The sequence below is a fragment of the Pseudorasbora parva genome, chromosome 21, assembly GCF_024679245.1.
Source record: "Pseudorasbora parva isolate DD20220531a chromosome 21, ASM2467924v1, whole genome shotgun sequence".
Lineage (NCBI taxonomy): Eukaryota > Metazoa > Chordata > Actinopteri > Cypriniformes > Gobionidae > Pseudorasbora > Pseudorasbora parva.
This window is the reverse complement of record NC_090192.1, coordinates 42,078,794-42,102,418: the sequence shown is the minus strand read 5'-3', so window position 1 is coordinate 42,102,418 and position 23,625 is coordinate 42,078,794. Positions and strand designations below refer to the sequence as shown.

Below are 23,625 nucleotides of genomic sequence, written 5' to 3'. Positions count from 1 at the left end.
ACACACACATAGAAGTTCAGAGGGGGAAAACACACACACACACACACACACACACACACACACACACACACACACACAGCCATTTAAAAGGTTTTGATCAGTGAGATTTTAATGTTTTAGAAGAGTCTCTTATGCTCACCAAGTATGGAGCCAGAATGGTGACTTTAAAATTTGGCATCACAAATTAAAATTGTCATTGAAAACAAAAGCAGAACTGAAAAAGGAAACATTGGCATTGAAACATTTGCATTGAAAACAGTTGTATTGGCATTGAAACAAGTATTGGCACTGAAAAAATTAAATTATTAAAATATTACAATCGTATTCTTTTATTGAATTGGGATTTATTTGTATTTTTCAATGACAATCTTCTGATTTTTTCTTCATGTCACTCTTTTTCAGTGACAGTTTTTTTTTACAATGTCAGTTTTTTTTCAATGTCACTGATTTTCAGTTTCAACTTTCTGTCACTGTTTTGGCGTGGAGAGGGGCGGGGTCTGAGGGGAGGGGTAAGTAGAGCGTAGTTTGCATATCATTTGCATATAGGTATACTGAACCCGTCACCAGCTCTGAAGCTGCATGACTAATGTCCAGTTTACCGGGAACTTCCAAGCCGCAAGTCTGTTTTTTTATCTGCCATTTACATGTTTATTCATGTGCAACCTGGCCGGTTTGCTTAACTTTTAACGGCCGTTCAGAAGTTCAGAGGGGGAAAACACACACACACACACACACACACACACACACACACACACACACACACACACACACATAGAAGTTCAAAGGGGGAAAACACACACACACACACACACACACACACACACACACACACAGCCATTTAAAAGGTTTTGATCAGTGAGATTTTAATGTTTTAGAAGAGTCTCTTATGCTCACCAAGGCTGAATTTGTTATAAAAAATACAACAAAAGTAATATTATTAAAATAATAATAGCAATAATAATAAAATAGTAAATCATCTGTTCTCTATGTGAAGGATTAGGATAGTTTATATATAATCACATAAGGAACAGCTGATTTACACTGGAGGAATATTTCACAGTTTGGTTGTATTTTTAATAACATAAACGCAGCCTTGGTGAGCAGAAGAGACTCAAATAAGCAAACAACCCTTTTTCAGGATACTGTATTTGTAATATAATTCCAAAATATAAAGTCCAAATGAGCTTCATACGCTTTGTAAATAATCTTCCTCATCAGTTCCATCCTGGAGGAACTTGATGTTGCAACAGAAACTATTGACTCTCTCTCGTCCAACGCCGTGGTATAACGAGCACACTCGGGCCCTTTAAACAGCAGCCAGAAAAATGGAGCGCAGCTGGAAGAAAACAAAACTGGAGGTTTTTCTCAATTCATGGAAAGAGAGCATGACTGCATACAGAAAGGCCTTATTTCTCAACTCTTTTAAAAGAAAACAAACGCAACCCTTAGGTATTTATTCAATACAGTAGCTAAATTAACAAAAAATAAGATTTAGACTGTTCGGTGATATTGTAACAATCAGTGAAACACTCGTCTGTGATTGGCTGCATTCGATACTATCGATCACAATATTCTTCTGAATAGACTCGAGTTATGTTGGCGTTAGTGGAACTGCTTTGGCATGGTTTAAATCGTACTTATCTGACCGTTATCAGTTTGTAGCAGTAAATGAAGAGATGTCACACCGATCACGAGTTCAGTATGGGGTACCGCAAGGCTCAGTGTTAGGACCGCTGCTCTTCACCCTGTATCTGCTCCACTGGGAGATATCATTAGGAAGCATGGCGTTAGTTTTCATTGTTATGCTGACGATACTCAGCTCTATATTTCTTCACGCCCTGACGAAACCTACCAATTCACAAGATTAACAGAATGCAGAGCTGATATAAAACACTGGATGAATAGTAATTTCCTGCAAGTTAATTCAGATAAAACTGAATTTTTAATTATTGGACTAAACTCCAGTATCAATCAATCAACTTTATTTATATCACGCTTTTACAATGCTGATTGTTTCAAAGCAGCTTCACAGTGTTAAACAGGACAATATTGCAACAAAATTTGATTTGGCTAGATTGATTTGGATAGGTTATATAATTAAATATGATCTAATTCATTAATTTTAATTTATTTTATTTTATTTGTATATTTAGTATAAGTAGTAACCTAGAATACTGTCTAACACTTGATGACTGCTCTGTCAAGCCCTCGTCGTCAGTGAGGAACCTGGGTGTGCTCTTTGATACCAACCTCTCATTTGAAAGCCACGTTTCTAGCATCTGTAAAACCGCATTCTACCATCTTAAAAATATATCTAAATTACGGCACATGCTCTCAGTGCCAAATGCTGAACAGTTAGTCGATGCGTTCATGAGCTCAAGGCTAGATTATTGTAATGCTCTACTGGGTGGTTGCCCTGCTCGCTTAATAAACAAACTCCAGCTGGTCCATGATAGATAGATAGATAGATAGATAGATAGATAGATAGATAGATAGATAGATAGATAGATAGATAGATAGATAGATAGATAGATAGATAGATAGATAGATAGATAGATAGATAGATAGATAGATAGATAGATAGATAGATAGATTGATTATTGTAATGCTCTACTGGGTGGTTGCCCTGCTCGCTTAATAAACAAACTCCAGCTGGTCCAAACCGCAGCAGCTCGAGTTCTTCTAGAACCAGGAAGTATGATCATATTAGTCCAGTTCTGTCAACACTGCACTGGCTCCCTATTAAACATCGCACACATTTTAAAATCTTGCTAATTACTCAAAGCACTAATGGTTTAGCTCCAGTACTTAAGCGAGCTCTTAACACATTATACTCCATCACGTCTATTGCGGTCTAAACTCTGGCCAGTTGAAACAACATCACTGTTTTCTCCAGAGCGGCTGGACAGCCGAAGCAAATTCCCCTGCAGTATTGTCCTGTTAACACTGTGAAGCTGTTTTGAAACAGTCGGCCTTGTAAAAGCGCTTTATAAATAAAGTTGACTTGACTTGACTGGAGTAACAGCACCTAATCTCACAGAAGAAAGGTTAATATAATAATTTAGGAGTTAAGTAACAAAGTGACATTTTCTTTTTTAAACTTAACATTCAAGTTATTCATTCAAGGCCAGACTTTAATATTATTGAGGGTTATGTAGATTTAGACAGTTAGTTCTTTAACTTCAGGACAAAATTAAATGGAAGGACAGAACCTTCAATTCTTTCATTCTTTTCCTATAAAGTGTACATTTGCATCCGCTCCTGATAAAGCACATCTGTCGCTGGGCTATTTTAAGGGGTGAGTGTGACGTACATTGGGGTTTTATGTAGTTCACACGTCACGAGAATCGCTCCGCTATATAAAGAGTGTTGCAGGAAGAGCAGAATCTTGTGCTTATATCCACTGCAGACACATCACAGAGCGAACACACACCAAACGAGTAACTGAACGATATGACCTCAACAGCTTTACTCTGACTAGATCACAGTGTTAGACGTTTAGTAGAGTAGACTGGATTTCTGCACAAAACTGGATCTGAAACTTGAACTGGTTCAGTGAGAACGAGTGTTGGATTGATGGAGCTGCTTTTTGATGCCCTAAAATATAAAAACATAATCAGATCACAGATCTCTGCTCAACCACACAGCTCACAGAAACAGGGCAGGAGTATCCGGACAGGGAGAGGATCAATGAGGAAAGGCATGGCAAACTCAATCTTCCATATATTTCAGGGAAGTGAGAGACAGGCCAGCCGGTGTTCTTGCAGAATGACTGCTGCTTTTTCTTTTTTTTTAAAGTTTTTGTTTCATTTGTTTTTTTAAATGGCAGAAACAGCAATTTAATAAAAATATATCCTACTCAACATAACCAATATTTGGAGTAAATTATTCTGATTAATTTAAATTAATGTAAATGATTTAGAGAAACGATTCTGTCTAGTAATATCTTTCATTAGCTGTGACTGTTCACAGTTGGGTTTGTGCGCGTCACAGGCTTCAAACGTTATTTATCCAATCAGAATTAAGGGATTTAACAATCTGGTTAAACTGGTGTATGATTACAATTGAGCTGGACTACAAACCCCATCATTCCTGACACTATAGAGAGGAAACCAAACTTCCTCTTTGAGTAGAAGCGTTTGGTGTTTAAAGCTGTTGCTGAATAGGAACTGCTTACTAACATACTACTCCTACTATTTCTGCCATAGAAAGATATGGGAATAATACACAATATGTTAGCATGGGTTCCAGGTTTAATAGCAGCCCAGAGATGAACTAAGGAGGGTTTGTTCTTAAATCCCCCTTTCTTTGAATATGGTTAACTCTGCGAGGAAGGCTTTGTAGTGGTTTATTTTTGTGATCGTTTTGCTTTGGAGTTTGTAGTGAAATGTAGTCTGTTTTTTTTGTTTTTGTGATTGAGTGTGCACTTCTTTGCCATTCTATATGTTTGGGGAATCTTGTGGTTAAAATTGTGAGTTGTTTGTTTTGTTTCATTGCCATTTCTAATTAAACTTTCTGCTATATTGGCATTTGAATACTGTCTAATTAACTATTTGTAAGGAAACTGTGGTTGTTGTCCTCTGGAGCTCTCATCTCTTGTGAGATGATGGGGTACATGTATTAAATGTGAAATGATGGCTTTACATGCTTTGGGAGAGATCATACAAATGAGTTGAAGAACACCAACCCTAAGTTATGACTTCATAACTTATATGACTTATGAGTAACTTCAGAGCCACATCAGCTCTCCAAGTTGAGAACCCTAACCTTGAGGGTTAATGAAGGTTTGATCAATATTTTTCAAATGCAGATATTTTGTTTGATTTTGCATCTTCGGTCATACTAAACAAATGTAATACTACTACTCCGGGGGCCTGTACCATGATGGTAGTTTAACAAACTCAGGGTTAAAGGATTAGTTTTGAGTTGACAAAACCAAACCATAGTATTAAGGCTTTGTTGGTCCCATGATGCTGATCATCAACTTTCTTTGTCAACTCAGGCTTTGATCCTGAGTTCAGGAGTTTAGCTGTGACATCAGTAGTGAACAGCCAATCACACGCTGTGGAACTGAGATGAACTTCTCGCGAGACAATCAGTGAGATTAATTTCTCTCTTCTGCAGAATGTTGCATGATTGAAAAATATTGAGAATTAAAATTTTAAAAAATACACAGCAAGAAGAAAAGCTGTCTATGAAAAAGGACAACTTTAAGAAAAAATAGTATACGGCAATGCAAGTAAAAGTTATGAAGTTAGTTTAGTTGATATAGAGAAAATTGAACATTTTTTTAATAGGCTAGTTTTATTTATTGATTTTAAAGCTTATCCATATGACTTTATGCAGTGGATGTAATTTATATGACTTATGTATTAATTTTAACAAAGTGCCTATTAATGATTGATTAACTAAAATGATAAATGTGTAATTGATTAAAGGTATAATAATTACATAAATTATATCTAAATCCTTCAAAATTATTATTTTCTATAAATAAGCATTGTTAAAAGCCAGACGCTTTAGTCTTTAAAAACATTTGCTATGTAGTGACCTTTAATTTGAAGTAGAAACAGGGGGAGTGACTTTATTGCATCAGAGGTGTGTCACTTTACTCACAGCTGATTGGCCCAATTTCAGTTTGAGATCTCTAATCCAGAACATAACCTGCCCTGGAGCAGGTTAGCCGTGGAGCGTAAGTTACTATGGCGATGAACACAGCTAAAAGCCAAACCACTTTAATGGTACCTAAAACCCAGGATTGGCACAAACTAAGCCTAAACAAATCTGGCTAGCTAGCTAAACCAGCTTCATGGTACAGGCCCCAGGTCGTGTCTGTGTTTGGGGCTTGAGTTACTCCAGGTTGTGTCTGTGTTTGGGGCTTGAGTTACTCCAGGTTGTGTCTGTGTTTGGGGCTTGAGTTACTCCAGGTTGTGTCTGTGTTTGGGGCTTGAGTTACTCCAGGTTGTGTCTGTGTTTGGGGCTTGAGTTACTCCAGGTCGTGTCTGTGTTTGGGGCTTGAGTTACTCCAGGTTGTGTCTGTGTTTGGGGCTTGAGTTACTCCAGGTCGTGTCTGTGTTTGGGGCTTGAGTTACTCCAGGTTGTGTCTGTGTTTGGGGCTTGAGTTACTCCAGGGGCCTGTACCATGATGGTAGTTTAACAAACTCAGGGTTACAGGATTAGTTTTGAGTTGACAAAACCAAACCAATCTATTCTGGCTTTGTTGGTCCCATGATGCTGATCATCAGCTCGCTCTGTCAAGTCAGGCTTTGATCCTGAGTTCAGGAGTTTAGCTGTGACATCAGCAGGGGACAGCCAATCACACGCTGTGGATCAGCGAAACTGAGATTCATTTCTCTCTTCTGCAGATTATTACATGATTGAAAAATATTAAGAATTTAAAAAAAAAATTACACAGCAAGAAGAAAAGAGCTGTCTATGAAAGAGGACAACTAAAGAAACAATATTATATGTCAATACAAGTTAGTTTAGTTGATAAAAAAGTTATGAAGTTAGTTTAGTTGATAAAGAAAATTTAACATTTAAGCTCAGTAAACTTCTTTTTTTAAATAGCTTTATTTATTGATTTTAATCATATTTGTATGACTTTATGTAGGCTATTTATATTAATTTTAACAAAGTGCCTATTAATGATTGATTAACTAAAATGATAAATGTGTAATTAAGTAAGGGTATAATAATTACATAAATTATATCTAAATCATTAAAAATTATCATTTTTATAAATAAGCATGGGTAAAAGCCAGACGCTTTAGTCTTTAAAAACATTTGCTATGTAGTGACCTTTAATTTGAAGTAGAAACAGGGGGAGTGACTTTATTGCATCAGAGGTGCGTCAATTTACTCACAGCTGATTGGCCCAATTTCAGGTTGAGATCTCTTATCCAGAACATAACCTGCCCTGGAGCAGGTTAGCCGTGGAGTGTAAGTTACTATGGCGATGAACACAGCTAAAAGCCAAACCACTTTAATGGTACCTAAAACCCAGGATTAGCACAAACTAAGCTTAAACTTATCTGGATAACCTGCTAAACCAGCTTCATGGTACAGGCCCCAGGTTGTGTCTGTGTTTGGGGCATGGGTTACTCCAGGTTGTGTCTGTGTTTGGGGCTTGAGTTACTCCAGGTTGTGTCTGCGTTTGGGGCTTGAGTTACTCCAGGTTGTGTCTGTGTTTGGGGCTTGAGTTACTCCAGGTTGTGTCTGCGTTTGGGGCTTTGAGTTACTCCAGGTCGCGTCTGTGTTTGGGGCTTGAGTTACTCCAGGTTGCGTCTGTGTTTGGAGCTTGAGTTACTCCAGGTTGCGTCTGCGTTTGGGGCTTGAGTTACTCCGGGTTGTGTCTGCGTTTGGGGCTTGAGTTACTCCAGGTCATGTCTGCGTTTGGGGCTTGAGTTACTCCAGGTTTTGTCTGTGTTTGGGGCTTGAGTTACTCCAGGTCGTGTCTGTGTTTGGGGCTTGAGTTACTCCAGGTTGCGTCTGCGTTTGGGGCTTGAGTTACTCCGGGTCGTGTCTGTGTTTGGGGCTTGAGTTACTCCAGGTTGTGTCTGCGTTTGGGGCTTGAGTTACTCAGGGTTGTGTCTGTGTTTGGGGCTTTGAGTTACTCCAGGTCGTGTCTGTGTTTGGGGCTTGAGTTACTCCGGGTTGTGTCTGCGTTTGGGGCTTGAGTTACTCCAGGTCGTGTCTCTGTTTGGGGCTTTGAGTTACTCAGGGTTGTGTCTGTGTTTGGGGCTTTGAGTTACTCCAGGTCGTGTCTGTGTTTGGGGCTTGAGTTACTCCGGGTTGTGTCTGCGTTTGGGGCTTTGAGTTACTCCAGGTCGTGTCTCTGTTTGGGGCTTTGAGTTACTTGGGGTCGTGTCTGCGTTTGGGGCTTGAGTTACTCCAGGTCGTGTCTGTGTTTGGGGCTTGAGTTACTCCAGGTTGCGTCTGCGTTTGGGGCTTGAGTTACTCCGGGTTGTGTCTGTGTTTGGGGCTTGAGTTACTCCGGGTTGTGTCTGCGTTTGGGGCTTGAGTTACTCCAGGTCGTGTCTGTGTTTGGGGCTTGAGTTACTCCAGGTCGTGTCTGTGTTTGGGGCTTGAGTTACTCCAGGTTTTGTCTGCGTTTGGGGCTTGAGTTACTCCGGGTTATGTGTGCGTTTGGGGCTTTGAGTTACTCCGGGTTGTGTCTGCGTTTGGGGCTTTGAGTTACTCCAGGTCGTGACTGCGTTTGGAGCTTGAGTTACTCCGGGTCGTGTCTGTGTTTGGGGCGTGAGTTACTCCGGGTTGTGTCTGCGTTTGGGGCTTTGAGTTACTCTGGGTCGTGTCTGCGTTTGGGGCTTGAGTTACTCCAGGTTGTGTCTGTGTTTGGGGCTTAAGTTACTCCAGGTTGTGTCTGTGTTTGGGGCTTGAGTTACTCCAGGTTGCGTCTGCGTTTGGGGCTTGAGTTACTCCGGGTCGTGTCTGTGTTTGGGGCTTGAGTTACTCCAGGTTGTGTCTGCGTTTGGGGCTTGAGTTACTCAGGGTTGTGTCTGTGTTTGGGGCTTTGAGTTACTCCAGGTCGTGTCTGTGTTTGGGGCTTGAGTTACTCCGGGTTGTGTCTGCGTTTGGGGCTTGAGTTACTCCAGGTCGTGTCTCTGTTTGGGGCTTTGAGTTACTCAGGGTTGTGTCTGTGTTTGGGGCTTTGAGTTACTCCAGGTCGTGTCTGTGTTTGGGGCTTGAGTTACTCCGGGTTGTGTCTGCGTTTGGGGCTTGAGTTACTCCAGGTCGTGTCTCTGTTTGGGGCTTTGAGTTACTTGGGGTCGTGTCTGCGTTTGGGGCTTGAGTTACTCCAGGTCGTGTCTGTGTTTGGGGCTTGAGTTACTCCAGGTTGCGTCTGCGTTTGGGGCTTGAGTTACTCCGGGTTGTGTCTGTGTTTGGGGCTTGAGTTACTCCGGGTTGTGTCTGCGTTTGGGGCTTGAGTTACTCCAGGTCGTGTCTGTGTTTGGGGCTTGAGTTACTCCAGGTCGTGTCTGTGTTTGGGGCTTGAGTTACTCCAGGTTTTGTCTGCGTTTGGGGCTTGAGTTACTCCGGGTTATGTGTGCGTTTGGGGCTTTGAGTTACTCCGGGTTGTGTCTGCGTTTGGGGCTTTGAGTTACTCCAGGTCGTGACTGCGTTTGGAGCTTGAGTTACTCCGGGTCGTGTCTGTGTTTGGGGCGTGAGTTACTCCGGGTTGTGTCTGCGTTTGGGGCTTTGAGTTACTCTGGGTCGTGTCTGCGTTTGGGGCTTGAGTTACTCCAGGTTGTGTCTGTGTTTGGGGCTTAAGTTACTCCAGGTTGTGTCTGTGTTTGGGGCTTAAGTTACTCCAGGTTGTGTCTGTGTTTGGGGCTTGAGTTACTCCAGGTTGTGTCTGTGTTTGGGGCTTGAGTTACTCCGGGTTGTGTCTGTGTTTGGGGCTTGAGTTACTCCGGGTCGTGTCTGCGTTTGGGGCTTGAGTTACTCCAGGTTGTGTCTGTGTTTGGGGCTTGAGTTACTCCAGGTTGTGTCTGTGTTTGGGGCTTGAGTTACTCCAGGTTGTGTCTGTGTTTGGGGCTTTGAGTTACTCCAGGTCGCGTCTGTGTTTGGGGCTTGAGTTACTCCAGGTTGTGTCTGTGTTTGGGGCTTGAGTTACTCCAGGTCGTGTCTGCGTTTGGGGCTTGAGTTACTCCAGGTCGTGTCTGTTTTTGGGGCTTGAGTTACTCCAGGTCGTGTCTGTTTTTGGAGCTTGAGTTACTCCAGGTCGTGTCTGTGTTTGGGGCTTGAGTTACTCCAGGTCGTGTCTGTGTTTGGGGCTTGAGTTACTCCAGGTTGTGTCTGTGTTTGGGGCTTGAGTTACTCCAGGTTGTGTCTGTGTTTGGGGCTTTGAGTTACTCCAGGTCGTGTCTGTGTTTGGGGCTTGAGTTACTCCAGGTCGTGTCTGTGTTTGGGGCTTGAGTTACTCCAGGTCGTGTCTGTGTTTGGGGCTTGAGTTACTCCAGGTCGTGTCTGTGTTTGGGGCTTGAGTTACTCCAGGTTGTGTCTGTGTTTGGGGCTTTGAGTTACTCCAGGTCGCGTCTGTGTTTGGGGCTTAAGTTACTCCAGGTTGTGTGTGTGTTTGGGGCGTGAGTTACTCCAGGTCGTGTCTGTGTTTGGGGCTTGAGTTACTCCGGGTTGTGTCTGTGTTTGGGGCTTGAGTTACTCCGGGTCGTGTCTGCGTTTGGGGCTTGAGTTACTCCAGGTTGTGTCTGTGTTTGGGGCTTGAGTTACTCCAGGTTGTGTCTGTGTTTGGGGCTTGAGTTACTCCGGGTTGTGTCTGTGTTTGGGGCTTAAGTTACTCCAGGTCGTGTCTGTGTTTGGGGCTTGAGTTACTCCAGGTTGTGTCTGTGTTTGGGGCTTGAGTTACTCCAGGTTGTGTCTGTGTTTGGGGCTTTGAGTTACTCCAGGTCGCGTCTGTGTTTGGGGCTTGAGTTACTCCAGGTTGTGTCTGTGTTTGGGGCTTGAGTTACTCCGGGTTGTGTCTGTGTTTGGGGCTTTGAGTTACTCCAGGTCGCGTCTGTGTTTGGGGCTTGAGTTACTCCAGGTCGTGTCTGTGTTTGGGGCTTGAGTTACTCCAGGTTGTGTCTGTGTTTGGGGCTTGAGTTACTCCAGGTCGCGTCTGTGTTTGGGGCTTGAGTTACTCCAGGTTGTGTCTGCGTTTGGGGCTTTGAGTTACTCCAGGTCGCGTCTGTGTTTGGGGCTTGAGTTACTCCAGGTTGTGTCTGCGTTTGGGGCTTGAGTTACTCCGGGTTGTGTCTGTGTTTGGGGCTTGAGTTACTCCAGGTTGTGTCTGTGTTTGGGGCTTGAGTTACTCCGGGTTGTGTCTGTGTTTGGGGCTTGAGTTACTCCAGGTTGTGTCTGTGTTTGGGGCTTTGAGTCATGAGCTGCAGTGGGTTGAGTCACAGGATTACTGCAGCTCCTGCACTCAGATGCGCTTAAAGACGTCTTCAGATGGGCAGCGGATGCATCGCTCACACTTCTTCTGCAGTATGAAGAGTATGAGGAGAAAACAGACTTTAATTCTTCTCATCTCACTGTGCATGTCTATGGGTGAGTTACTGAGTGTTTGCCTGGTTTAGAGACGAGACTGTTTGTGTAATCAGCTTCAGACCTGTGATTGTCTCAATAATCCTTTAAGGACTGAGCAGAGCTGTGCTACTTGGTTATTTGTCCTTTAATATAAACCTTTACCTTTAAACATTTGCAGTAGAGCTATTGTTTTATTTTTAGAGTAGTTTTCTAAAATGCATGTGATTCTCACTTACTAAGACTGAATTATGAGTTTCATTGAAACAGAAATGATTTCTGTGTCAGTGATTTCTCTGAATCTAACAAAGACATCACAACCTACACTTTATTTCTCACCACAGTCTCGGGTTTTTTTGTGTGAACATCCTGATGCTTATTGTTCAAAGGGTTTGATGTGTATTTCTGTGTTATTTGATGCCGTGTTTGAATCTGTGTTTTCAGGGAAATCTGATTTCGCACCGTATTTCTATGATAATGGATCTGGCAGCAGCAACGGAAACATGGCTCTTTTCAGTCTCGCTGAAGACACAGCTGTTGGTCAGTGTTGAAGCGCACTTCTCTAACACAAGCTGTCAGAACATCAAATAATGTACATGCTGGAGTACCATATGCAGAGATATAATCTGCCAAATCTCTCATCATGCTGAATTCATATTTGTTGTGTGCAGAAAAACATTTTTCCAAATCATTTTTATGAAATCAGATATTTAGCTAATTATAATGCAATATGAGTGACAGAGAATTTCTGGCAATTGCTTTAGGGCTTTATGTTAGCTGGATGAACCCATACTTGGACTGAGATAATAATTTGTTCTTCCTCTCCCTTTCGCAGGGACTCATGTGTACACTCTGAACGGCTCCGACCCGGAAGGGGAACCCGTGACCTACGGCATGACCTTTGATAAGGGCTCCAAAGAATGTTTCAGTGTTGAGCCCAAATCAGGGAATGTGACTCTCATTGAAAGTCTGGACAGAGAGGTGAGTGTACATGTTATTAAAATGGCACAATATAAGGACGAATTCCTGCTGTCTGAGATTTGTGTTAACTATTAAACTTGTTTTGATTGTTAAGTTTCAGGATGAGATCGTTGCATGTGTGACCATCACAGATGGCAGAAACAAGGTGATAAAACATGATTACAATACGTTTCAATAACAGGCTTACTTCTTAAAGCGACGTGTGTCATTGTTAGTATGTTCAGCGAGTTAGTGGCCGAGTCCGTTCGATGTTCAGTCATTGTCAGTCAGTCGTGCAGTCTTGTAAAGATAGCTCGTAAAGTAAAGTACGATCATGTTCGACTGCTGCGCAGACCGATCGGTGTGCGCGCGTGTGTGTGTGTGTGTGTGTGTGTGTGTGTGTGTTCCCGTCACTGTGGCGAATCTCAGTCTGCAATGACCACAGCAGTTTCACCACTGGACGCAGTTTAACCCTGACCACAGAACATCTCTCTGTAGCCTGGTTAGGTTTGAGTTTGATCCGACACTAATTCTCGGTAATAATCCACAATAGTCCAAAGAAAGCATGACTCCCAGCAGAAAGGCCAGTCCTAAAAGGGTCAGGTTATACAGTGAATCCATTTCCAATCCATGAAATATCTCATCCACCCAGTGAACACTTTGTTTTATATTACATTAAAGATATTTTAGAGTAAAACTTCCAGTAAAGCACAGCTATCAAACAGAGACAGAAGCACGTACATTGAGCATCAAAATAGGGGATTTTGCAGACATTGCAAGAACAGAGCTAAAGCTAGCTCGCTGTTTCTGCTAACACACTCTGTTATCTCCTTCTTTGACTTAATATCGGCACATCTTTAGTATTAAACCGCCTTTTGCCCTCTATTAATCGGTTATCCTGGTGATCCTGGCTCTATTTATCAGCTAATATACAGTTATCTTTTTTTATGATTATCGTTCTTGGTGAGTGTGCCTTCAGGCTACGTTTACACAACAGCGGTGAACTCAATTTCGCATACAGATGACAAGATCACCAAGATATTCGGGCTTAGTTCCTTATCCTTGTTTTGTGTAATAGGCCTCTGGTAAACTTCATGTTTATAAATTAAGAAAATAAACATTATTTTAGGATTTTTTTAATTCTGCTATTGGTGCCAAAATTACACATTTCCCCTTTAAGAAGTGGTATAACTAGCCTGATGCTAGACTACAATTATAATTCTTCATTAATTATTATTTAGTCTTCTGCGTGTTATGTGTATTACTGTCTTTAATGTGCTTTAGTGTACAGTTTTGACTATGTATATGCATTTTGTCAGGTTAAATTCATTTTATACCTCGTTTCTCCAGGTTGTAGAAAATGTTCGAGTATTCATCACAGATGCTAATGATGAAAAGCCAGAGTTTTTGAATCGCCCATTCATAGTGGACGTCCCAGAGGTAAGAATGAAAATCAGTCTGGAAATGACTCTATACGTGTCCTAATATAGTGTGAGCATTATTGGCCAAGCTCTCCTGAAGGCCATGTGTGAAGCGTCTGTGATCTGTGTTGAAGGACACCGCCTCAGGCAGCAGCATCTACAGAGTCCAGGCCGTCGACAGAGACATCGGCTCCGGAGGAAGTGTCACCTACTTCCTGCAGGTCAGACTAAACTACTTCCTGCAGGTCAGACTAAACTACTTCCTGCAGGTCAGACTAAACTACTTCCTGCAGGTCAGACTAAACTACTTCCTGCAGGTCAGACTAAACTACTTCCTGCCGGTGGTCATTCTTCTAAAAGATGGCTTTAGTCCCTTTCTCCAGGGAATGGGTTTAACTGATGGCCGGTGAGGATCAGATGTGCTAATGCCAGTGTAAACTGTGTCTGTAGAGGTCATGTGGGACGCTGTCGAACAGACCGTGACACCAGCAGAAAATGTGCTGCTTCTGGATTAAATTTCAATTACATTTAGGCAGGTTTGGGGCTTAGCGTGGCTTACCTCTGCGCTCGGCCACATGTCGCACAGCCGTGGGTTTATGAGCGGTCAGACGATTCTCAGCACGTCCCACACCGACTGGTTCCTCACAGGAAAAACTACAAAAGGGACGTCTATTAAAACTCTTTCATCATTCCTGATATTATTATTCTACATGAAGCTTTTATGAGCTTACATTAATAGAAAGAATACAAGGAGTGCTTCAATACAGGACATTACCATGAGCCAGTGATAGAACACACACACACACACACACACACACACACACACACACACACACACACACACACACACACACACAGGATCTGGAGGCAGTGTTGAGAAACCTTCATCATGCTAACCAGGGGCGTAGCACCAAATTTTGGGCCCTGGGTACAAACCATCTTGCTGGGCCCCCGTACCATGTATGTGTATGTATAGAAAACGGACTTCCCTGCCTTGGGCCCTGGTTACTCAGTACCCTTTATCCCCCCAGTCCCACGCCCCTGATGCTAACCCAAACTTCATGATCACATTGCTTCAGATCATCCAGTGTCTGTCACGTGAAAAGCAGCGAGGAATCAAATGCATGAAGAAATGGTATGTTAATAAATAATAATATAAACAGAAACAACCCATGAGGGGGAAACTAAACTAAAACTTAAAAAGCATAGGCGTAGGGACTCGTGAAGAAAACAGGAAGAGAAACATCAGACAACAACCCAGCACAGGACTGCAAACACGAGGATTAAAGGGGTGACAAATCAGGCAGGTGAAGAGGGAGAACAGGTGAGGCAAATAATCAATAATGAGATAACAAGAGGGGCGGAGTCAGGACAACAGACCAGAGCACATGGTGGAAAACAACAACAGCACCACATGTGCTCAACAACACAAAACAGACATATGACAGTGTCACATTCGGGTTAGTGTCAGCGTCCCGGTCACCTGAATTCGTTACCATTGTTCCTAATTCGTTTAGGTTATTTACGCCTTCGGTTTTCTTCTAACACAAACTGTTTCCTGCAGTAAAAGATGCAGTGGTTATATAGCTCTCTGTGTTCATTAAAGCCTGTGGTAAATAATGTATTCTCCTCACACATCTCATTCTTGCTGGATTGGCGGTGTGTGTCGTTGGAGAGTTTTATTTGGTCATCTTTTGGAGCAGACTGGTCTGAAATGGTCGAGTTGTGGAGAGAAGTGATTGTAATTATGAGAGACGTGTTATATATTTCAGGAAAGAAACCTTCATCCGTTGTCGTTTCGTTTGCAGTCCAGCAGTAAGTTCAGCATCGACGGCCACAGTGGCGTTCTGCGCATCAGACCCGGAGAATCGCTCGATTACGAGCTCGCCAGGACTCATTACGTCACTGTTGTAGCAAAGGTGAGCAGAAACATCCTCGTTTGGGTGCTTGCTTTCAGCTTTCATCAATGCCTCATTAAAGTCCATATGTGTGTGTGTGTGTGTGTGTGTGTGTGTGTGTGTGTGTGTGTGTGTGTGTGTGTGTGTGTGTGTGTGTGTGTGTGTGTGTGTGTGTGTGTGTGTGTATGTCAGGATGGAGGCGGGAGATTTCATGGGAAATATCAGGTAATGACCTCAACAGCCATCGTGACCATCAACGTCCTGGACACTCAGGACTCTCCTCCAGTGTTTGTTGGTACTCCCTATTTTGGATTTGTCTATGAAGTCTCTGTACCAGTAAGTGTGACACTATTTCACATTTCTACATTTCTGAAATCCATGAGCTTTCATGATGATGGTCTGTGTTGTGTCCAGGGTTCAGAGATATTCACAGTTTTTGCCAAGGACGGGGACCAGAACAGCCCCAATCCCATCCATTACTCCATTCTGAACGGTCAGCTGTGTTTATTACTTCAGTGCTCACTTTAACACCAGAACATCTGCATGCCTGTTATCTAGTTATCAGGATCTTAATAATGTTATATTGTGCTAAACTAAGAGCTTCACACATCCTCTCGTCCTCTGTTCATTAAAGACAGCGACGGCTTCTTCAGCATCAACAGCAGCAGCGGCTGTATCAGCTTGACATCCTTCCCTGTGCAGCTGAGGAATGAGTTATACGAGTTAAACGTCAAGGTGGGCTGTGGCTATAATATGAGTATCAGTAAAGATCGAGTATGTATTTATAAGTAGTGTTGCATGGTGTAATAAGGCTTTTTTCACTTTACCTCAAGGCTTCTGAGATTGGACCTGACAGTCGTGTTATTGACACCGCCGTGACCTCCGTCAGTATTCGCGTGGTGGACCTGAACAACCATCCGCCAACTTTCTACGGCGAGAACGGCCCGCAGAACCGGTTCGAGATGACCCTATACGAACACCCGGCGGAGGGAGAGATTCTCAGGGGCCTGAAGATCACGGTCAACGACTCCGACCAGGTCAACATTAGCACTAACCTTCACCTTGTTTCAGGTCATCTAACCCTAACCTAACCTTCGCCTTATAGCGGACGCGGACATTTACTGCGGAGACAAACGAGTACTTCATTTAGATCACGTCCCTGGATACACATTTTGATATTAGGTGCAGAGCTATAAATACTAAGAGAGTGTGATAATTAAAGAGCAGATGCTGTACTTCGCTGTGAATCACACAATTCAGGTTTTGCTTGAATTACCACTCCTAATGTTGTACACATTATACACACAAATCCCAATGACGTGACACTAAAACTACAACATTCACACACACATCACACTGGAAATCAACGTCTAATTTAAACAGATTTTTGGCATTTTGTAAAGTTTAAAACAATAATCTGCACTAATGGTTGATTTGGGTTTTTCCATCAGGTTTCATCTGTGCACACACACACACACACACACACACACACACATTAGACAAAACTTTCTGCAGTTTTACAAAACTACAGGTATTTTTTTCCATTTTCACCAAAATAACCCTCATTCTGTGATTTATAAGCTTGTTTCCTCAGTGACATACGTGTGTGTGTGTGTGTGTGTGTGTGTGTGTGTGTGTGTGTGTGTGTGTGCGTGTGCGTGTGCGTGTGTGTGTGTGTTCGTGTGCGTGTGCGTGTGCGTGTGCACTCACACACACACTCACTTTTATCTTTTAAGTCTTTTCAATTGCAACCTAACCTTACTGTCTCAAATTTTTAAGCTTATTCTAGTTGTCTTCTTTGAAACTGTTTTCTTGATGTTTTAGTGTTTTTTCTCTACTAATGTACCGTATTCTATTCTCCTGTTTCATTCAGGGAGCTAATGCTAAATTCAGGCTTCTGCTGGCAGGAGCGTCCCGAGTTCTCCGTGTGGTTCCTCAGACGGTTCTCAATGAAGCTCAAGTCACCATCATTGTGGAAAACTCAGCCGCCATCGACTACGAAAAATACCAGTTCTTAACATTCAAGGTCTGATCCTCGTCCTGTTTTTGCTCCTGAAGATCCTTCAGTGTGTCGTCTCAGATTGTTGAGCGTTTCGTGCTGTTTTCCAGCTCATAGCCGTGGAGATCGACACTCCAGAACGCTTCAGTGCCACCGCAGATATTGTGATCAATCTTCTGGACTCAAACGACAACGTTCCTAAGTTTTCCTCCGAGTTTTACATCGCCAGGATCCCTGAAAACTCCCCCGGAGGCTCCAACGTCGTCTCCGTGACCGTGAGCAATGAAATGATGTCTAACCTTTACCAAAAACACCAGGGGCCTATTGCACAAAACTAGGATAAGGGATTGAGCCGGGATATTTTGGTGATCCTGGCTCAATTTATCCGCTAATATACAGTTGTCTTTCGTTATCGTTATCGTTCTTGGTATGAGTTTGCCTTCAGGGTACGTTTACATGACAGCGGTGTACAAAATGTTGCATAAAAATGACAAGATCACCAAGATATCCCGGCTTAATCCCTTATCCTAGTTTTGTGCCATAGGCCCCAGGAGCTAGATTTAGGCAGATGCTAACAGCTGTATACAAATGAGCTTTCCCGAGCTAAAGCTCCGGTTCGTGCTCTTACAGCAGGGGAATATGTTCCAGCTCCAGGTCTTATATTGAGTGGTTTGCTGTATCTGTGTATTCTGTGTCAGGTTTGGAGCACTGATGCGTATTTTTGGTGTTTTGACAGGCCACGGACCCGGACTCTGGGCTTTGGGGGGAAGTGAAATACTCCATCTACGGCTCTGGAGCTGATCTGTGAGTCCTGAAGTCAAGTCATCTTTATTTCTATCGCTCTTCTCCAGCGCCGATTGTGTCAGAGCAGCTTCAGTGTTAAACAGGACAATACTGCAGCAGAATTAGATTTGGCTGTACAGTCGTTCTGGAGTAAACAGTGATGTTATCAGCTTATTTTAATTTATCATAGAGAGATAATGCTGGCAGATCAGTAATAAAGTTGAATATTTAGCGTCCCGAACTGAGCAAGCCAAAGGCGACTGCGGCAGCTGAACACTGGATCCTTCTGCTGAGACACATTCAGAGCTCCAATAACAGAGATGTTCTGCCTTCACATAACGTTTGGTTCAGTCTTCTGTTTGGATTAAGCTTTAATTAATAATAGATATCACTCTCTAAACATTTTTTTATTTTTTCACTTAAGATACATCAAATTATGGACTCAAGTCTAACCCTAAGCCTACGCCTGTGATTTAGTGTGTGATGTTGGTTTATGGTGGCACAGATGCCCTCACTCTCGCCTGTGTTTATAAGGTCTGTAAAGGACTAAAGGACAAGCACAAAACAGCTTACAGACAGACTCCAGCGAGGGAGCCGGCTAATCTTGTTATGGGATTGGAGGAATAAAAATAGCCTCTCCACACCCCGCTAGTGAGTCAGGGCCCAATTAGCGAGCGATTTGACAGCTGGAGGTAGAGCGCACACGGGTAATGCAAAACCTGTAAATTTATGCCTTGATTCTTCCTCAATGCAGGAGGCAAATTATAATGGTGTGAAAAATCACAAGTTTTTGTCTGACTGTTAACTTTCACACTGACAAGAAAAAAGCAGCTGCTTAAAATCCAGACTTCATGGCAAGTTCTTCTAATATCAGGCTTGCATGTTTATCTTGATCTTAAAGCGACCAGTGACTGGAGCTTCTCTATTTGAACCCGTCATTACCGCGGTCAAACGGGTCTTGTCCATTGCATGATGGTATTTTGGACACTTCTCTTGAGTAAAGTCTATTTGTCTGTTTCAGGTTTCTCATCCACCCCACGTCTGGCATCATTTACACGCAGCCCTGGGCATCTCTAGATGCTGAAGTGAAGTCAAAGTATAATTTTTATGTAAAAGCTGAAGACACGGAGGGGAAATATAGCCTCGCGGAGGTTTTTGTCACTGTGCTAGACCAAAATGACCATCGGCCAGAGTTCAACCAGAACTTCCTGGAGAAGACCATGATCATTGGAGCACCAGTGCAAATACAGGTTTGTTTTGGATCTTTTACCAAATTGGCACCCCATGGTGGATTAGACCAATGATAAAAAGATTATCTCTCATGAACTCTGACCCCACAGTTCTTCAACTGAACAAGATTGTCACTAATGTTGTGAATGAGATGATTTGGACTTGATTCTGGTTTGTGTTCAGGCTGTGGATGAGGATGCAGAGGAACCCAATAACATCATTGAATATTCCATCATGAAAGCAGATCCAGACAACATCTTCGACATTAACACATCCACAGGCGAGATCAAGCTGAAGCCGTACATCAAGTCTCTGGAGATTGTGCAGAACATCACCCGACAGAAGGACTGCCGGTGGTCAGTGTTGGTCCAGGCTCGAGACCGCGGCTCTCCGTCCTTTAGCACCACAGCGGTCGTGAACATCGACATCACAGAGGCGGTGAGCAATCCCACATCACTCGCATCTACAGCACTCGGGTTTGGATGCCAATGCCTTGGGTTAGGAATAGGGAGTGTGTATATACAGGTGCTGGTCATATAATTAGGATATCATCAAAAAGTTGATTTATTTCACTAATTCCATTCAAAACCTTTTCACATTATTCTAATTTTCTGAATTTTGGATTTTCCTTAGTTTTCATTTATAATCATCAAAATTAAAAGACATAAACATTTCAAATATATCAGTCTGTGTGTAATGAATGAATATAATATAGAAGTTTCACTTTTTGAATAGAATTTGTGAAATAAATCAACCTTTTGATGATATTCTGATTATATGACCAGCACCTGTTTTATTGTACCATGTACAGCCACAGTGCTTCTTGTTCTGTACATTTTACTTCATTATGTGTGCATTATTTTCAACCCTTTATAGTAATTTTCTTTCTTTCTTTTTTTGCAGAATGGATTCAAAGGACCCATGGCTGCCTTTCTAATGCAGAGTCGAGACAATCCTCTGAAAGCTCTGGGCCTGACGGCGGCCGTCATCTCGGTTATGGTTTTGGTGACTGTTGTGATCTCCACGGTTCTGTACTTTCGCAACACAAAGTCCAATAGGATCACGCCAGCACGGCGCATCATACGCAGGAGGGCCAAAGAGCAGCGCAACTGGAACTTCAGGCCAGCATTTGGGCAGAGCGACCGCGACTCCGGCCGATTCATCGATGAAGAAGAAGAAGACAAGGGAAACATCCAGAGCTCCAGAGCCAAGCCCCCCACACCCAACGCTCCGGCCCTCCCGCCTCCGCCTCCAGCTGGGTCCAGACCGGCCGAGCGTCCCCGAACCGAGCCCTCAGTATCCGGGTCCAGGCGGGCTGAGCCCTCAGTATCCAGATCCAGTGAGCGTCCCCGGCCCGTGCCCTCGGTGTCCGGCTCACTCAGTCGCAGCTCCAGCACAGAAGGCCGAAATAAAGACGGCATCAGCTCCGCTCTCGTATCCGAGCTGAAGATGAGAATAGAACAGAAAATCATTGAGGCAAATAAAGGTTATTATTACTGACACACTCGACATGTTTACGTGTGTTTTAGATGGACCAGACATTTGATGTTACAAACAGCTCTTGGTGAAGAATGTTTGTGTGAAAGTGTTTTTAAAGTGGCCATCTGGTTCACCTAAAGTGTTTCTGTTTTTCATGGTGTACAGTCATTATAATTATATGATCTGGCTTGTATTCTTACAAAAAAAACATAAAGAATGTTACGTAAGTTGCCAGTGTCTGTCAACCGAGAGTAGCGTACAGCGTCTGTGCTTCTTACACCAGCTTTAGTCAGCTCACTGTAATCTCATAATTAGCCCCACACTGCCACCTTTAGGTCTTAAACGGTCATTAACGCCTCAGACTTCCCTCTGTGTAGATGTACATGAACAGCATGTCCTACTGTCTGACTATATTTCTTCTTTGAACTTTGGCCTTGAGGATCTTCAGTGAAAGTCTGACTTTACGGACATCTGAAACCAGACTCTCATCTGTAGTTATTACTGTCAAACCTTTTTATTATCATTATTATTTGTATTGTTTTGTAAAGACTGTTTTTCACTGATATTTTGAAAGTGATTTAAGAGCAGATGAAAACCCATGTGCTATTTGTACAAAATATCAAAATGTCAGGTGTGTTTATCATGTAAACTATGTGCTATAAATCCATGTAGAAATAAAACATTTTTAAAGTGTTATTTAAAAAAAGAAAAACAATCCATTTTTCAATTAATCAAATCCTACTGTTACAATTACATGAACAATGTTATTAAACTAAACTGTTTTTTTGGGAGACAATATCATTATTTATCAAGCACTTTTAAATGTACAACTTTGCAGAACATTTACATTGACAGAGAGCGATATTGCACACTGCAGGAAATGGAATAATAGGAATAATAGTCTTCAGCGCTTTAATGTGTGATTTATTCAGACATTTAAAACAATGCAGACCGTCAGACCTGCAGACCAGAAAAGTGCTTACCTGTCAAAATCTGCTGCGTTTGGGACTGTAGCGCCGGCGGACGGCTACTTCTGAGGGTGACATTTGACCCCAGAGGGAGGGCGATGTTTGGTGAGGCCTGAAGTTTTCTGGCTTTAAGCATGTCTTTAGTTCTTTTTGACGCCTGTGCTCCGCGCCAACCACGTTTATCTGCTTGTGCTTCAGATCCCAAATGTCAAGGTCCGGAGCAGTCCATGGTACTGAATGCATTAGGTGCCCTGTACATTAGCAGAAAAATAAACATTATGGTCTGTGTTTATCAGAACGCATCAATACACATAAAAGACTTTACTTCTGGATCTTACCCTAGATAAGCTGGAGCTACACATTGAGTTATGGTGATAAGGGCTGGTCCGTGCAGGAGCATCCGGTCAGATCCGCAGGAAGAGCCTTTATCTGTGGTCCTGCTCCACATGAGCTCGTTACACTCGATCTATCCTGACACAGTGATCAGTGCTAATCAGCAGTAAATAATGAACTTATTTACTTTTGTTCAGTTGCTGTGAAGTAATGAATTAAAAACAGTTTTAAGAAAACAAGATAAAACAAGAAATACTAATTCTCTAAGTCCCTTTCTCAATCATGTAAATAGCTTTAATAAAGAATTACATTTGGGATCTCAGACATTAAACACATGGCAGCTCCGCATCACTGGTTCCGACAATCCTATTATCCTTAAAGAGCAAACTAAAGTCTCTAAATAATACTCTGAGCATTCAGACAAACTATGAATAGAACAGATAATGTGCTTCTACATGTTCACTTAGCACTCAGAAATCAAGAACTATATAAAAAATGTTTTTATTCAGTAATTTTCTTAAACACAAATATTTTAGTACATACAGACATCAACATATTCTGATGTGACAGATTATAAGTACAGTTTGGAGATGAAGTGGAAAAAACTCACCCAAGATAACAGTATAAAGAAAAACAAGTAAAAAAAGAAAAGATTAAGCATGTGCGTCACTAACCATCTCTTTCTGCAACATCCCTGGCGCTCCGAACAGAAAGTCTTATGCTCACCCTTTCTCTATTAGACAGATGGGTATTACGTGTTGCATTTTCACTGTATTCGATATGCATGACAAATGCACCAATAATAAACATTTCATTGGAAAAGTACATGACAAAAATAAAAAATAAAGACATTATTATTTAATTCTTGTGTGCATATTTTCCCTTTTTGAAAACTGAGCTTTCGCCGATGTGGTTTGTTCCCTTTCGGGGCTGCGAGCAGTTGATATGCTCCACCGCACACTAAGCTGTGAGTATCGGTCAACAGAAGTACTCAATGGTCAGCTAAAGTACTCATTGGTCAACAGAAGTGCTCATTGGTCAGCAGAAGTACTCTTTGACCAGCCAGCAGAAATACTCGTTAGTCATTGGTCAGCAGAAGTACTCGTTGGTCAGCAGAAGTACTCATTGGTCATTGGTCAACAGAAGTACTTGTTGGTCAGTAGAAGTACTCGTTGGTCATTGGTCAACAGAAGTACTTGTTGGTCAGTAGAAGTACTCATTGTTCAGCAGAAGTACTCATTGGTCAGCAGAAGTACTCGTTGGTCAGCAGAAGTACTCATTGTTCAGCAGAAGTACTCATTGGTCAGCAGAAGTACTCATTGGTCAGCAGAAGTGCTCATTGATCAACAGAAGTACTTGTTGGTCAGCAGAAGTGCTCATTGATCAACAGAAGTACTTATTGGTCAGCAGAAGTGCTCATTGATCAACAGAAGTACTTATTGGTCAGCAGAAGTACTTGTTGGTCAGCAGAAGTACTCGTTGTTCAGCAGAAGTACTCATTGGTCAGC

General features: G+C 42.4%; 1 protein-coding gene and 1 long non-coding RNA gene across 3 annotated transcripts; one reads left to right on the top strand and one right to left on the bottom strand.

Annotated features, from left to right (window-relative positions):
* Positions 1-1,055: 1,055 nt before the first annotated feature.
* LOC137055521 (uncharacterized) lies at positions 1,056-14,882 on the bottom strand. The gene is made up of 3 exons (XR_010900020.1): positions 14,480-14,882; positions 13,987-14,081; positions 1,056-1,336 (listed from the first exon to the last, which is right to left on the bottom strand). It is a non-coding gene; the product is annotated as an uncharacterized lncRNA (long non-coding RNA).
* LOC137055520 (cadherin-related family member 1a) lies at positions 10,834-21,538 on the top strand. Of its 2 annotated transcripts, none has more exons than XM_067429333.1 (17): positions 10,834-11,070; positions 11,491-11,586; positions 11,882-12,027; positions 12,122-12,172; positions 13,357-13,446; positions 13,562-13,648; positions 15,236-15,346; positions 15,518-15,661; positions 15,740-15,818; positions 15,960-16,060; positions 16,159-16,362; positions 17,199-17,351; positions 17,435-17,599; positions 18,061-18,128; positions 19,129-19,357; positions 19,521-19,775; positions 20,241-21,538. In XM_067429333.1, exons 1-17 carry the CDS (start codon positions 10,950-10,952, stop codon positions 20,835-20,837), a joined length of 2,697 nt encoding a protein of 898 aa, XP_067285434.1. In that variant the 5' UTR covers positions 10,834-10,949; the 3' UTR covers positions 20,838-21,538. The 2 variants fall into 2 exon arrangements, with proteins under 2 accessions (XP_067285434.1, XP_067285433.1); XM_067429332.1 differs by having other exon boundaries at positions 15,200-15,346.
* Positions 21,539-23,625: the final 2,087 nt, after the last annotated feature.